The 15,382-nt window shown below is 37.8% G+C and overlaps 3 protein-coding genes across 3 annotated transcripts; 1 reads left to right on the top strand and 2 right to left on the bottom strand.

Annotated features, from left to right (window-relative positions):
- Positions 1-172: 172 nt before the first annotated feature.
- Positions 173-1,958, bottom strand: LOC119996466 (putative pentatricopeptide repeat-containing protein At3g28640). Its single transcript, XM_038843109.1, has one exon. The coding sequence runs from the start codon at positions 1,854-1,856 to the stop codon at positions 351-353; it is 1,506 nt and encodes a 501-aa protein (XP_038699037.1). The 5' UTR covers positions 1,857-1,958; the 3' UTR covers positions 173-350.
- Positions 1,959-5,811: 3,853 nt separating this feature from the next.
- Positions 5,812-13,034, top strand: LOC119997172 (plasma membrane ATPase 1-like). Its single transcript, XM_038844021.1, has 22 exons — positions 5,812-6,036; positions 6,152-6,233; positions 6,383-6,502; positions 6,738-6,836; positions 7,171-7,308; positions 7,513-7,647; positions 7,731-7,910; positions 8,494-8,700; positions 8,795-8,914; positions 9,003-9,122; positions 9,283-9,405; positions 9,501-9,605; positions 9,717-9,861; positions 10,132-10,296; positions 10,559-10,797; positions 10,936-10,968; positions 11,111-11,192; positions 11,279-11,439; positions 11,773-11,958; positions 12,046-12,228; positions 12,318-12,496; positions 12,759-13,034. The coding sequence occupies exons 2-22, from the start codon at positions 6,171-6,173 to the stop codon at positions 12,853-12,855; spliced, it is 2,880 nt and encodes a 959-aa protein (XP_038699949.1). The 5' UTR covers positions 5,812-6,036; positions 6,152-6,170; the 3' UTR covers positions 12,856-13,034.
- Positions 13,035-13,946: 912 nt separating this feature from the next.
- Positions 13,947-14,804, bottom strand: LOC119997174 (thioredoxin H2-like). The gene is made up of 3 exons (XM_038844022.1): positions 14,623-14,804; positions 14,389-14,511; positions 13,947-14,299 (listed from the first exon to the last, which is right to left on the bottom strand). The coding sequence occupies exons 1-3, from the start codon at positions 14,767-14,769 to the stop codon at positions 14,153-14,155; spliced, it is 417 nt and encodes a 138-aa protein (XP_038699950.1). The 5' UTR covers positions 14,770-14,804; the 3' UTR covers positions 13,947-14,152.
- Between the last annotated feature and the right edge of the window lie 578 nt (positions 14,805-15,382).

The raw sequence follows: 15,382 nt of genomic DNA, 5'->3' as shown, positions 1-15,382 counted from the left end.
GCGTTCTGAAACAGCTTGGGCTGATCGGCGGGGAAGTAGGGATGCAGAGCACAGTCCTTGGAACATCTCCTCCTTTGGCACTTGCACGCTGCACATCCTGGCTTGTGGCTCCTTTTATGGTCATTTTGGGGACAAGTAAATAGAGAAGGAAAATCAAGAACGGCATGCAAGGACAAGAAGAAGAAGATTAATTGATACATTAATAGTGATGAAGAATGAATAAATTGAACACAAGCATAGTAATAATTTTGACTTTGATTGCTGAGAAATGTGAGCTGGAATCACAAAGACCCAAGTAAATTTTTGAAACTCCGATTGTAAAGGTATATCTTCTGTTACCACTATCAAGGTTAATGAATTGAATGAAAGAACAACAGTTCCAGCATTGCATGTATATGAGGTATAAGCGGATGCGATACATCCCCTGAAAGAAACTCGCTCGCCATCCCATCCACCTCTATCATACTGCATCCTGGGGTTTTCTTTAACCCTCTGTCATCTATCATCTTCCGGATCCTACAAGCATCTTCATTCTTCTCTGCACTAAAGTAAACATTTGACAATTGAACATATGCTACATCTTCTTTGGCAACACCAGTATTATCTAGCTCTAGAAGCTCTTTCGCAGCAAGAATCGCAAGCTTGACGTCCTTGTGTGTTTGACAACTACTCAGTAAAGCACCCCAAACTGAAGCAAGCGGCTTCATTGGCATTCTCCTTATGAGATGAAGTGCTTCATCCAATTGACCTTTCCTACAAAGCAAGTCTACCACACAACTGTAGTGTTCATGCTGAGGAACAATCCCATATCGAGCTTCCATATTCTCCAGCAATGATTGCCCTTCCACTTGCAGTCCTGCATGGGTACAAGCCATCAAAACCCCAAGAATGGCAACCCCATCAGGCTTAATCCTATCTTCAACCTGCATCTTCTCTAAAGAATCAATTGCTTTCCTTGCATAACCATGCACTGCAAAGCCACCAATCATGGCAGCCCAGCTGAACACATTCCTCTTACTCATCCCCTCAAAGACTTCCACAGCCAGGTCTATGCATCCACATTTGGCATACATATCCACAAGAGCTGTACCAGAAAACACATCTAGATCAAACCGTTGCCTCCTCATATACTCATGAATCCACTTACCTTGCCAAAGAACCCCAGATTGCGCACATGCGGTCAACGCAGTAGTGCAGCAATACTCATCAGGCTCAGTCCCCTGCACCAGCATAACTTGAAAAACCCTCAAAGACTCAGCAGCTGAATCACACCGAATGTATCCATTCATAAGCACATTCCACTGCACCATATCTGGAAGAGGAATTTCACCAAACACCTTCTTGGCATCACTCATAACTCCGCACACACTATACAACCTAACAAGTGATGTCTGCACATGACTATCCGATGTAACACCGCCATTTTTAAGTACCCAATTGTGAATTTGCCGACCCAAAATCATCCAATTAGAATTTACACACCCCAAGATAGCAAAGTGAAATGTGTGATTATCAGGGACAACATCAACATCGCTTAACATGAGATGAAAGTAATGAAGAGCCAAAGGAGGCTGCGAACTACGAGAGTATGCTCTAATAAGAGTGTTGTAGATAAATGAATTGGGTTTCTCGATAGAGCTAAATAGAAGGGACGCGTAGGAGAGGCTACCGGAGTTGGAGAGAGCGCAAAAAGCAACGAGCTTGCTGATGGCATAGTTGTTGTGGTGGAGGCCGTGGGTGAGGAAGACAGCTTGGGTGGCCTTGACTTGGCGCATTGTGGCGCAGTTTTGAGCTACGAACATCAAGCGATTCCATGCTTGGATGGTGTGGTTGGAGGTGCGTACGAGCTGGGTCATTCATGCCTCCACAAAGAGTAGAGGTTTGAAAAATTTTGGGTGGAAAATAACCTACCCAATTTCAGGCGTATTTGTGTATGAACTATGAACTGTTTTGTATCCAGGCAGGGGCTACGACCTACGAGGATCTCGTTTTAAGGCCAGCTTTGTACTTGTAGTGCTGCTGGCCTGCTGCGAGGAGATTGGGCTTCTATCAAATGGGCTGTTATACGGGCTCTGAGAGAGTTAACTGTCTTGGGTCATTATGGGCCAACTCTGTGGACTATGCTATAGTTGCTTATAGCCTTATTAGATCAATCATTTGGGCTTGCCGTGTAGCCGGCTGCTTGTGGGGTCTGCTTTAGTGCTTTTAGATGGTTTTTGTTTTTTCATGAAACGCATGGTCTTTTTAATGACTTGTATTTTTTTTTTCATTTTGTGTCCTTTTTCGGATTTGATCTTGCGGTATGTTCCATGTATTTCTAAAAAATCTCAACCAAGTCCCTCTACTTTTAATATTGGAGTATTTCAATTATGCCAAAATGAGAAAGCTGGAGTTTTAAGAAGGTAAAACAAGTCATTGTATGCATGCGTGATATCATGAAATGTTAATGAGGGAACTCCAAGAAACATTGTTTTGGACAGCCATTTAAATAGAATTTTTAAGGTTTTGTTTTAGTTTGAGTTGGTATGGCCGCCGCCTAGAGAGAATGAGAGAGAGTGAGACTGTGAGAGAATTCAAGAGATAGACAATAGAGTGACTCTTGGGTTCCTATTGTCTTGTATGAAGTGGGCTTTTGTCTTTGTTTTTTCTCCTCTTTTTGAAAATTCTAAGTTATTGTAGAATATAAATTGGTGGGTTAGATAATAGATTTGTGAGGATATATACAGTACCCAAAAGCAAGGGGAATAAAGAGTCGTAATCAAGAAGTTGTATATCTTTGTCTATATATATATCTCCAAAGTTGTATTAATTAATACATTATTCTGTGACAAACTTTTTCTTTATTGGAACAATAATAAAGGTGGTAGAAAGCAAGGTTTTGAAAACCGGACCGGACCGGCCGGTCGGACCGGTCCAACCGGTGACCGGCCACTTGTCCGGTCCGGTTGAGGTGCCAGAACCGGTGATTGGTGAACCGGGATATTTCCGGTTGAACCGGTTAGAACCGGGCCGGTTTTGACCGGTTCGGTCATTTATTAATGTTAATAAAATATTTTTGAAATTTTGTTATTTGTAGGGTTTGAACTCATGACCTTTTGTTCATTAAAAAAGGCTTTAACCACTAGGCTATGAGATTTCCTTTGTTTAAAATGATACTTTATTTGAATATATTGTATTTTTATGAAGTTTTCTTACATATTATATGCATATAATATAAATATATATATAAATAATTCATTACATTAAAACCGGTTCGAACCCGGTTTAAACCACGGTTGAACCTTTAAACCGTGAACCGAAGACTTTTCCGGTTTGATGACCGGTCCGGTTTTAAGAACCTTGGTAGAAAGGAACAAGAGCCACAAAATCTCTCACGTTTTATCTACGTTTCTTTTTAATTAGTCTTTCAGCTTGAATTATCTTACATGTTGTGAATTCTACTCAGGCCTTGAGCATTGGCACCATCAATGGCTTATCCTCACAAATCTAACCTACCATATATATCTTCCATAATTAGCCCTTTTTCACTACTCTCTCATACACCAAAACCCATCACTGCCAAAACAAAAGGGGTGATAGATTAGCTTCCCATGAAGATATGTTTGTTCAACTTTTCATCACAACCTTATCTTTATTTGTATGGACCATACTTGTTGGGACATACAAACCTACTTAGTATATATGTATGCATATATAAAAATGTTAGAGATCTCAATCATCCCAATAATTCATATCGTCTCTTAATTAATATAAATGTAGGGACCTACAAAATTTGATGATTGAACTAGAGAGTGACATATCAGTCATTGGGATGACTGAGATTTCTATCACTTGTGATGTATATAGCTCATTCGAAACATCCTCTTAAATTGAAAGTGGGGTTTACTGTGCTTTCTATCATTGGAATAATGGAATCCCACCTTTTATGAGCTTTTCTCTCTCTTATTTTCTTTTCAAATATAATAAAAGCTTGATCTTCCATGTTAACTTTAGATGTACGTGGTTTGGCATCCTTCATAGTTATTATGCGATGCATATAAGAAAGGAGCTTGTCATCAATGGAGGCTTCGTATTAACGAAGCAAACCCAATTAGTCTTATCCATTGATATCGACATTGATGGTGATATATATATATATATATTGATAATCGAGAATAATATCATATAAATTTGTTTTTTGAATATAAACTTAAACTCAGATTATCATACTATGCGTACAAAAATTTTTGAATTGACGATTGGCGTGACTAGAAGGGTATAGATTAGATGTCCTTTGTTTTGTATTTGACTGTTATACCAATTGACTCTCGTTACGTATCAGCGACTATGAAAGCTCACGGTCACCAACTTATACACAGAGAACTTGATTTTTTCAATGAAAACTTAATTTAAATAAGAAATACATTTTATAATGGCGTGAGAACATCCAATTCAAATACCTCATGTTTTTAAAGTCTTATCATTTCTTATACAAAAAAAATGGCGATTTTATCTTATTACACCAACCCCATAAATAAAAATTGAAAATGACAAAAACACCTCACTGACTTGAATGACTTTTGTGGTGTTCTATGTTGGAATTCAAAGAGATCTTCTTCTTATCTTTCACGTGCCACTTTTTTTCTACTCAATAAGTCCAAGATTTATACTTTTAAGTTTTACCAACGTTGTCTCTGGATAAAATATGGAAACTACGTACCATTATCTACTAAGTAACCTGATAAGGTTGTGAAGAATATGTCTCAAGGTTACAACACATGTTCAATTCTTTGACGAGATTTTAAGACAATTCTTCATCGTGCAATGGCTGCTCCAAGGCCTCTGACATATCTCTTTGTTAGTTTGTTTCTGACATATGCTATTGTTTTGGGTATTTTCTTTGTTCTTGATTTAAGAGTTCGTTTTTTCTTGTTATGCTTCTAGAGGAGGAGTCTCCTTATCTATGTATTGTGTAACTTATATTCTTCTTGTTATACTTCTAGATGAGTCTCCTCGTGCATGTATTGTGTTGTGTAACTTATGTTCGGTTGGTTTAATACAAATTTCTATTACTCTTAGAAAAAAGAATAAGCAAACAAATTAAATAAAATAATTTTTTTAGAAGAAAATAAAATAAAATAATTAAATCCAACTAAATTAAGAAATTAAATTAAACTGTTCAAAAAAATTTGTCAAAGAGGACTGCCCGTATAGAAACCACCTGCCTGTTTGGCACAGCAGAAACGGGAGCAGATCTGCTGGAGTTTTATTATACAGTATTTCCGCTATACATTATTTATTTTTTTCAAAATTTTTTATGTGGATCCCACATAATTATTACACTTTTATTATCTTTTAATAAAAATTGGGCCCACATGCATTACAACATTAATTTCTTTTAATTTTTTATTAATATTTACAACATTATTTTTTATTTTAAACATTTTTAACTTAACACATTATCGTAATTAATTTTACATAAGTGATTATCATAATATTTAAAATATTTAAATTTTATTAGTAAATTTTATTTAATATTTAATAAGAATAATTATTTTATTAGTTTTATTAACAAAATTATATTTATTATATTAAATTTAATAACAAAATTTGATATAAAAATTATAAAATCTAATATTATAATACTTTAATTTAACAGACTGAAATCAATCGTCAAACACCATATTCCACAGCTTTAAACTCAGCATATTTCTATTAGCATTGAAAATCAATCTATCCGCTCTATCAAACTCAAGAGTACAAAGAGTACAAGGGTCGAGCCACACTGAGATTTCTTGTAATGGCGAAAAACCACACTGAGATTTCTTGTAATGGCGAAAAATAGGAATAAACAAAGAGAAGTAAAAACGTGGAAGAACTGAAAGGATATATAATAGAAGAACGGAACCAAAGACTGTACCTGGCTACCTGCCAAGTACATGATCGTGGCCCAGTAAAAGCTGCCACTTCAAGATTCGAGAGAGAGAGAGGGGAGACCAACTCTCTACATGCGTACAAGACAGACAGAGAAGAAGTAGAGAGACAGAGCTGAAGGAGGTGAAACAGAGACCTCTGTTTTATGTCTTCATTTCTGATTATTCTTTTTTGCTTCTCTCGTTTTCGTTGGTTGGTGTTGTGATAAAGATCTTTTTGGGTTTTTTTTGGAGGTCAGGGAAGATTAGTCGATAGAGATGGATAACAACAACGCAGAAACTGAAACTATGGAGGCGGTGTTGAAGGAAGTTGTGGATTTGGTACTGAAAAAACAAAGAAACCCCAAGCCTTCTGTTTTTTGAAAATCTGTTGTCAATTCTTCATTTTTTGATTTTTTACTTGTTTTTTAGTTTCTGGGTTTTTGTGTTTTGGGTATTGCTTGTGATGAATTTGGGGGTTTTGAGTGCAGGAGAACGTCCCCATGGAAGAGGTTTTCCAAACTTTGAGGTGTAACGCAAATGGGCTCACAACTGAATCTGCTGAAGAGAGGCTTTCCATTTTTGGGTACAACAAGCTTGAGGAGAAGCAGGTGCTATTTCGCTTCCTTTGTTATTTTTTTCTTTGGACCTTTCGAAGATTAATTATTGATGGAAGTAATGGAGCATAGAACTGCAAATTTTTGTAGGTTACTGTTTTATAGTTATTTTATTGAACTGCTTATAATCTGTCTATGATTATTATCTACTTCTTCCTAATTTGGGGTTTTGTAATAAATGCCAATAACTGAATATACTTTGGATTGGATGTGATTCTGGGATTTTCAGGAGAGTAAGCTTTTGAAGTTTTTGGGGTTCATGTGGAACCCTCTATCTTGGGTCATGGAAGCTGCTGCTATCATGGCCATTGTGCTTGCCAATGGGGGAGTGAGTATTTTTTTTTCTCGTTTTTTGTATGACAATTTTTGGAGTACCATAACTACCAGTTTCCTCTTCTTCTTTTCAATCTTTATGCTGTTTTATGTTTTTCTTTCTTCCAATCTGTTGAAACTTGAAAGCTTGAAGAAGTCTGCTTGTATTATTATCTAGAATTTCATTTTGGTCCTTTTAAGTTCCCTGATACTATGAATTGGAAATCAACTCCTAAGTGTACATGTATAGACCTTTCCTTTGTGTCCTGCACAAGAACATGAAACTCTTTTTAAACATTGCTTTTGGCTCATGCATTTGTTCTCTTGATAACTTCGGTTGTCTTTTTTAGGGGAAACCTCCGGACTGGCAAGACTTTGTTGGTATTATTACCCTGCTTTTGATTAATTCAACGATAAGCTTTATTGAGGAGAACAATGCAGGTAATGCTGCTGCTGCTCTCATGGCTCATCTTGCACCTAAAGCTAAGGTATGATTTAATGAAGCCTACTCTTCTTGAACTTAGGTATTGTCTTCCCATTGAGTTTCGCCTTGCACTGTTTGCATATTCTATGATTAACCTTAAGTATGCACTTTTGAATCTTACTTCTCTCTATACCACCATCAATTTATAGTTAGATGATGCTTTTCTGGTTATATATGTTCATGTTATCTTTAAATACAATCAATTTAGGTTCTCCGAGATGGAAAGTGGACTGAGGAGGATGCATCCATTCTTGTCCCTGGTGATATTATTAGTGTTAAGTTGGGAGACATCATTCCTGCAGATGCTCGTCTACTTGAAGGTGACCCATTGAAAATTGATCAGGTGCTTTTACATCCTCCAGTCTTCTGTATGCTTAATTTGGATAGATTTGGTAAAGAATATTTGCCTTACGTCTTCATTTGCAGTCTGCACTTACAGGTGAGTCTCTTCCTGTGACTAAAGGCCCTGGAGATAGTGTTTATTCAGGTTCCACTTGCAAGCAAGGAGAGATTGAAGCAGTTGTCATTGCCACGGGTGTCCATACCTTCTTTGGAAAAGCCGCTCACCTTGTGGATTCCACAAATCAAGTTGGGCACTTTCAAAAGGTAAGGATATGTTTAGGGATATTCGTCTATTCATTATTTATTACACACAGAAATGGAAATTTGCCATTGTATGGAGATCACATGATATATAGATGAAAAGAAAGAATGTACACACCGATGAAGGAAAAAAGATCAAGTAAAATATGAGTACAGAGAACTCTGGGAATTAATGGGTGTAAGAATGGCTCCTGATCAGTGTACTTTTTTTTTTTTTGTAATATGCACTAACATAATGATTTAACTTTTGCTATTGTGCACCCTTGTTACACGCAAACATGTGGCCCAACCTAGAGGTCATGGGTTCAATTCCAGGAAACAGCCTCTCCACATATTACTTGGGGGTAAGGTCTGCGTACATCTTGCATATCCCCAACTCCGCCCATTGCGGGAGCCTTGTGCACGAGTGTTGTTTTTCTAAATTTTTTCTTTCCGCCTTTCATGCTGTGAATTGTTCGCCAAATACTTGATACATGTTCTCACAAAATACTTGATACATGTTTTCCACCCGTTTAATCATTATTTTCCTTTTTGTTTACTTATATATTTTACGCATATTTATTAAAAATCCTTTTGTATTAAACAGGTCTTGACTGCCATAGGGAATTTCTGTATATGTTCAATAGCCGTGGGGATGATAATAGAGATCATTGTCATGTACCCAATTCAGGACCGCGAATATCGGCCTGGAATTGACAATTTGCTGGTACTTCTTATTGGAGGAATCCCAATTGCAATGCCCACAGTTTTATCTGTGACAATGGCAATAGGGTCTCATCGCTTAGCCCAACAGGTTAAAAATATTTGCTATTACAGTGGTGTAAATTTAAGAGATCATAGTTTGGTGACTGAATTTATATGTAACAAATTTTCATTTATTAAACCAGGGTGCTATCACGAAAAGAATGACAGCAATCGAAGAAATGGCAGGCATGGATGTGCTTTGCAGTGACAAAACTGGAACTCTGACCTTGAACAAACTTTCTGTTGACAAAAATATTATTGAGGTTGGTATCAATTTACCTTTTTTTGGGCTCCATTTGCATATATTTTCCATCTACTCCGAATTATTGCATTTGTTATTCTTTTGCATAGATATTTGCCAAAGGAGTGGATGCAGATACTGTTGTTCTCATGGCAGCTCGAGCCTCCCGGGTGGAAAACCAGGATGCAATAGATGCTGCCATAGTGGGGATGTTGGCTGATCCAAAGGAGGTGAATTTACTGAGATGAATTCTATTTAATCTAGCCTAAGGAACAGAGCTGGATTGGTCATTCACACCAAAAATGAGAACAATTTTCCTACAGTATGATGTCACCTTAATTTCTGCACTAATCCGTGTTTCTGTGTTTTTGCTTTGGACTATCAAACAAGGCACGAGCTGGAATTCAAGAAGTTCACTTCCTGCCTTTTAACCCAACTGACAAGCGAACAGCTCTGACCTATATTGACAGTGAAGGCAAGATGCATCGTGTCAGTAAAGGTGCACCAGAGCAGGTAAGATTGTCAGCAAGTAATACTGTAATAGCATATTTCAAATGATTTAAAGATTTACTTTTCCTGGTGATTAATATATGTGGTTTCATTATCAGATTTTGAATCTTGCGCACAATAAGTCAGAGTTAGAACGTAGAGTTCATGCGGTCATTGATAAGTTTGCAGAACGGGGATTACGTTCTCTTGCAGTAGCATACCAGGTATGGTATCAATTCTTCCTCTTGGCTCATATTGTACCCTGTGTGGATGCGTTCTGTCTGTTTCCTGGTTAATTTTCCTATTGGTAACTGATATTATCAACTTACACACAGGAAGTTCCTGATGGAAGGAAGGAGAGCCTAGGAGGTCCATGGCAATTTACTGGCCTAATGCCATTGTTTGACCCACCTAGACATGATAGTGCAGATACAATACGAAGGGCATTGAATCTCGGGGTAAATGTGAAAATGATCACAGGTGGGTATCTTTACAGAGTCATGCATCATTGTTAAGTATTTGGTCTGAAATTTTTCGTTTTCATTTCATATCCAATGTTCTTATCAAAATGATCCATGTTTTTTTGTCTTTGTGAATAATCTTCAAGATACTTAACCTTCTCCTGTGGCATCTGCAATACTTAGGATTTTGCTTCTGGCATTTTTTATTTCCTCTTACTCATTTCATGGTTTATGGACTGCTTTTCATTTACTGCTACCCTTACTCTTTTCCAATTTAAATCTTCCTTAGGTGATCAACTAGCAATAGGGAAGGAAACAGGACGTCGACTGGGAATGGGAACCAACATGTATCCTTCTTCGGCATTGCTTGGACAGAACAAGGATGAGTCCATTGTCGCTTTACCTGTTGATGAACTCATAGAAAAGGCTGATGGTTTTGCTGGAGTTTTCCCCGGTACTTTTTTTGCCCTTTTCTATTCGAGACCGATATTACTAGGTTGGATAACGTTTAGTAACCTTGATCTAAGTCCTGCTGTACCCGGTGACTAGTGACTGATATTCAGGAGCCTTTGTATCTTGCTGAGAGAGGTCACTGACGAGTAACTTGGATTCAATTTATTGAATGTATAAGTATATTACCAGGAATTATTTTTGCTTAAGATCAGATCATGCTGCTTCTTACATGCTTATTTGACCTTTCTTTTTGTTGAGGACAGAGCATAAATATGAGATAGTGAAACGGTTGCAAGCCAGGAAACATATATGTGGAATGACTGGTGATGGAGTTAACGATGCCCCTGCTCTTAAGAAAGCTGACATTGGCATAGCTGTTGCTGATGCAACTGATGCAGCTCGCAGTGCTTCTGACATTGTCCTTACAGAACCTGGTCTTAGCGTTATCATTAGTGCTGTGCTAACTAGTCGAGCAATATTCCAGAGGATGAAAAATTATACGGTAAGCCTAGGTTCTGTACTTGCATTGACAATTGCAGCTGCTGTTACTGTTGCTAATTCTTCTGCAATCTATGTTTGTGAGCGGCCTTTTAATTGCACAAACATTGTACACTTACCAATGTTTTTCTTCTGGTTGCAGATTTACGCAGTCTCTATTACAATACGTATTGTGGTGAGTTTAGTGGCTTTAGGATACTGTCCGAGTAACATTGGTTTCTTGGCATGCTTCTTTTGGTCCTGCATATATATAGATACAAGTTCTCTCAATATTGCTGTATTGGTGAATCTTAGCCGTTTGCGTCCTTTTATGACAGCTTGGCTTCATGTTACTGGCCCTCATCTGGAGGTTTGACTTTCCACCCTTCATGGTGCTGATTATTGCTATTCTTAATGATGGTTTGTATTTTAAGCATTCTACCCTTTATTTCTTTATTATTACTTGGTTTTGTTGCTCTTAGTTAAAGTGGTATATATTGTTCCAGGTACCATCATGACAATATCAAAGGACAGGGTGAAACCTTCTCCTCTGCCAGATAGCTGGAAGTTGGCAGAGATTTTCACAACGGGGATAATTCTCGGTGGCTACTTGGCAATGATGACGGTGATTTTCTTTTGGGCTGCATACAAGACCGATTTTTTCCCTGTAAGACTAAGTTATCTTTTGGAAAACCATCATATTTATGTCGAACACCATCAAGTTCATGTCGAATGTAATCATACTTTGATCTTCAAGTGCAAAATTTCCATTTTCACCTTTCTGGTCTGTGAAAGTTATATGGTATTTGCATTCATGCATAAGTATGTTTTTACTATGAAGCTATTATGACAACACTAAATGCGTTTTCCCTACTACTGATCATTGCGCTGAAAACTTATCGATGATTTTGATTAGATGTTTAGCTGTCTAATTTTTCCAAATGATGTATTTGCTGGTTTCTCCACCTTTTATTCAGTTGCTGAATCATCTGATTTTCAGCGGACATTTGGGGTTTCTAGTCTACAACAAAAGGATGAAGATGACTTTAGAAAGCTTGCCTCAGTAATATACCTGCAAGTGAGCACTATCAGTCAAGCCCTCATATTCGTGACACGCTCTAGGAGTTGGTCTTTTGTTGAGCGACCTGGCCTCTTACTTGTAACAGCTTTTGTGATTGCCCAGCTGGTGAGTGAACTCGTTGTCCATTTCTTTGCATTGTCTTATTATTACCATTGGAATTATTTGATTGGAGTTGATTTCTTCTGCAAGCAGATAGCTACACTGATTGCTGTTTATGCAAACTGGAGTTTTTCTGCAATAGAAGGGATTGGATGGGGTTGGGCTGGTGTAGTATGGCTTTATAACCTCATTTTCTACTTTCCACTCGATCCTATCAAGTTTGTCATTCGATATGCCCTAAGCGGGAAGGCCTGGGATCTTGTTATTGACCAAAGGGTATGGAAATCACTCTGCTTTATAAGAGTAATTTTGGTGGGTGGAGCCCTTGCTTACCACCACTTACTGATGTAATTTCTGTTTTCCAGATTGCCTTTACTAGGAAGAAAGATTTTGGGAAGGAAGAGCGTGAGCTTAAATGGGCACATGCACAGAGAACGCTCCATGGGCTGCATCCACCCGACACCAAGATGTTCACTGAACGCAACAGTTTCAATGAATTGAACCAGATGGCGGAAGAGGCAAAAAGACGAGCAGAGATTGCAAGGTACAAGTTTCCAACCTAAACATACTGATTTTACTACTCCCTTTCTCAACCTCACATAAGCATACCTTATTGGTTTTTTTTTGTCTGGTAAGCAACATGTACTGTCTAATCTTACAATCAGAAAGGGGATAGCTTCTAAAATGACTAAAATTTGATGTTCTGCAAAATGAGCTTTAACAGAAAGATGAATGTAGACTTTTAATGTGAAATCCTATCCTGGAGGTTGTCGATTCCCAGCCTTACAAGCCCTTGTTTACTGCAGGCTGAGAGAACTCACTACACTGAAAGGGCATGTCGAATCAGTGGTGAGAATGAAGGGTATTGACATAGACACAATTCAGCAATCCTACACTGTCTGAGAAGACAGCATCCAGTTTGCCTCCTTAATGTGTGTGTATATTTGTGTATATATATTAGATATATACCCCTACTAGCCTTGAGAATGAAGCCTTGTAATCTACTTTTCTAATGTATAAACCAGAAACTACCATTAGACGTTAGTTTTTCTTGAATAAAGTCAACTTATTTCTCATTTCTGCAGGTCAGTTGTATCTTTCATTCTACTGTTGTCAATCTGCCTTCCAACAAACTCAATCCCACTTTAATATATGTAGTGTGTCCCGAGCATTACCTATCTTTGAATAGTTGGGAATCATCAGGAGCTAGATGATGATGACATTGTGACATAGTGAATTATCTTAGCGAAAGAACGTCGGAGAAACTGAACGCATCAAAAAGACATAAAGAGAGTTCAAAAAAAAGTACCTAAGAAGAAAAGTTGCAAAAGACAATATAAGGAAGGAGATCACAAGCATTAGCAGTCCTAACTCCTAATCCATATCATGAAATCAGAAACTGCAACTGCAACAGATGAAGACTTCAGACGAAGACATATTAGGAGCTGGGTCCTTCCAAATTTACTTTCTTTGGAAAGTAAGATGGATCAAGCATTCTGCTTGCTGTAAAACTGCTTGCAAGTTGCAAGCAGCTCCACACACCAAGTGTCGTCCTGCTTAAGCCAATCGCATAAAAAGTCATTCAAACTCCTCAGAAAGTAAAAGATTTTGGTTGTGTTTCGGTTGAAGATGATGATGACATAGGGGATTATCTTGACAAAAGAAATTTGAAGAAAGAGAACTCAAAAAGAAGTACCTATAAAGAAAAGAAACTTACAAAAGACAATATAGGAAAGGAGGATCACAAGCTCAGTTTATGGATAAGAAAGAGAATTCAAGCTCGGTTTTACTTGATGAATAACTATTGTAATTTTGCACCCACAGCCTGACAGCCATCCCCACCCACTAGTATCTAAATTCTAAAGTGTGTTTAAGGATATGGAACAATGAATAATTTACTGCAATATCAATTCTGTCCATGTTTTTCTAACCTCATGCTCGACTCTTGACTGCAAAATACAAACAACTTTGTGCATCACATCACACATCACAACTACTGAAGAATGGGAAACAGATTCAACTAAGTAGCATTATTTCATGGTCAACAAGTGTGGTAGTGCTTATCACTAGAACATCAAACATACACTATCTTAATCATTATAATTCTTGAAAACCAAAGATACTAATATGAAGACAACACATATAAGGAGAGAGTTCAAACTTCACTTTTCACGTCAATTGCGGCAATACAAGTTTCAAGCTAAGCAGCAGCTTGAAGAGCCCTGTGCTTTACAATCTTCTTCTCAAGCTCATCCTTCTTGGCCCCAACCACCCTATCCACTTCCTTCCCTTTCTTCACAAGCACAAACGTAGGCATAGCCTCTATTTTGAATTCTTGCGCCACATCCTATCACATAACACAAATTAGGTATCGATCAGTAAAAATTCGTCAATGGAGTTGGGGAATTTGAGAGAGCAAATAGACAGGGAAGTTACATTCAACTCGTCGACATCGATTTTGGAGAACTGGACGTCGGTGAACCTTGAAGCCATGGCTTTGACTGCGGGCTCCATGATCTTACAAGGACCACACCAAGAGGCCGCGAAATCTATGACCATCTTTTACTCAAACAACATAAGAAGACTATTCAGATTCACTGAACAATCAGTCGAACAATTGAACAGATATGGAAATCAGAAGCAGATATTTAGTATAATAGAGATTCATACCAGCTTGGGAGATTCCTTTGCTTCGTTGAAGTGGAGCTGCCAACGAGCGGAGGAGTGGAACGATGTGACGGAAGAAGGCTCCTGCGATGAGTCCTCAGTGGCGGCGTCGGCGGCGCCTCCGAAGAAGGAAGACAGTGCAGATCCCATTCTGTGTTGGCTATCTTCCTCCTTGTGTTCGTACGTAAGGATGAGGAATTGCCGAATTGAGAAGTAAATAAGTGAAATATAAAGATCGGTATCTCCGATTCCGAGAGTGGTTTGTTTGTAATTGGTCTCAAAATATACTTACGCTACATTATTCGTCCCAACCTACAAGTTAAGCAACCACAATGGCTGGTTCTTAATTTTTAATGCCCCATCGATGCCATTTGACGTGGCATTAGAAAAAAAAAGATGCAATGATATAATTATGTTGTTTCAATTTTATTAGAGAAGGGAATTTGGATTGGCTCCAACACATCGACTCCACTTATAAGTTATATCACACCCACAACTATAACAACTATAGTATATCAAAAATAATACGACCCCAAATCTATTACATTAAAAACCAAGTCAACACATTGATACAAATAGATTTTCAAGATAAATCATGTGTCTTTGATTCTTCATAAATCCTCGAGTGTTTTAGATGGTTATAGATCCTCAAGTGTTTAGATAAATCTTCAATTTTGTGCCCTTCTTGCAACAACTATTTGTGCCACACTAGTTAAGGGACTCCCTTGTGGTTTCACTATCACATAAATTTTGGTAGCCAAGA

The sequence above is a fragment of the Tripterygium wilfordii genome, chromosome 4, assembly GCF_013401445.1.
Source record: "Tripterygium wilfordii isolate XIE 37 chromosome 4, ASM1340144v1, whole genome shotgun sequence".
Classification (NCBI taxonomy): Eukaryota; Viridiplantae; Streptophyta; class Magnoliopsida; order Celastrales; family Celastraceae; genus Tripterygium; species Tripterygium wilfordii.
This window is presented reverse-complemented; position numbering and strand designations above follow the sequence as displayed.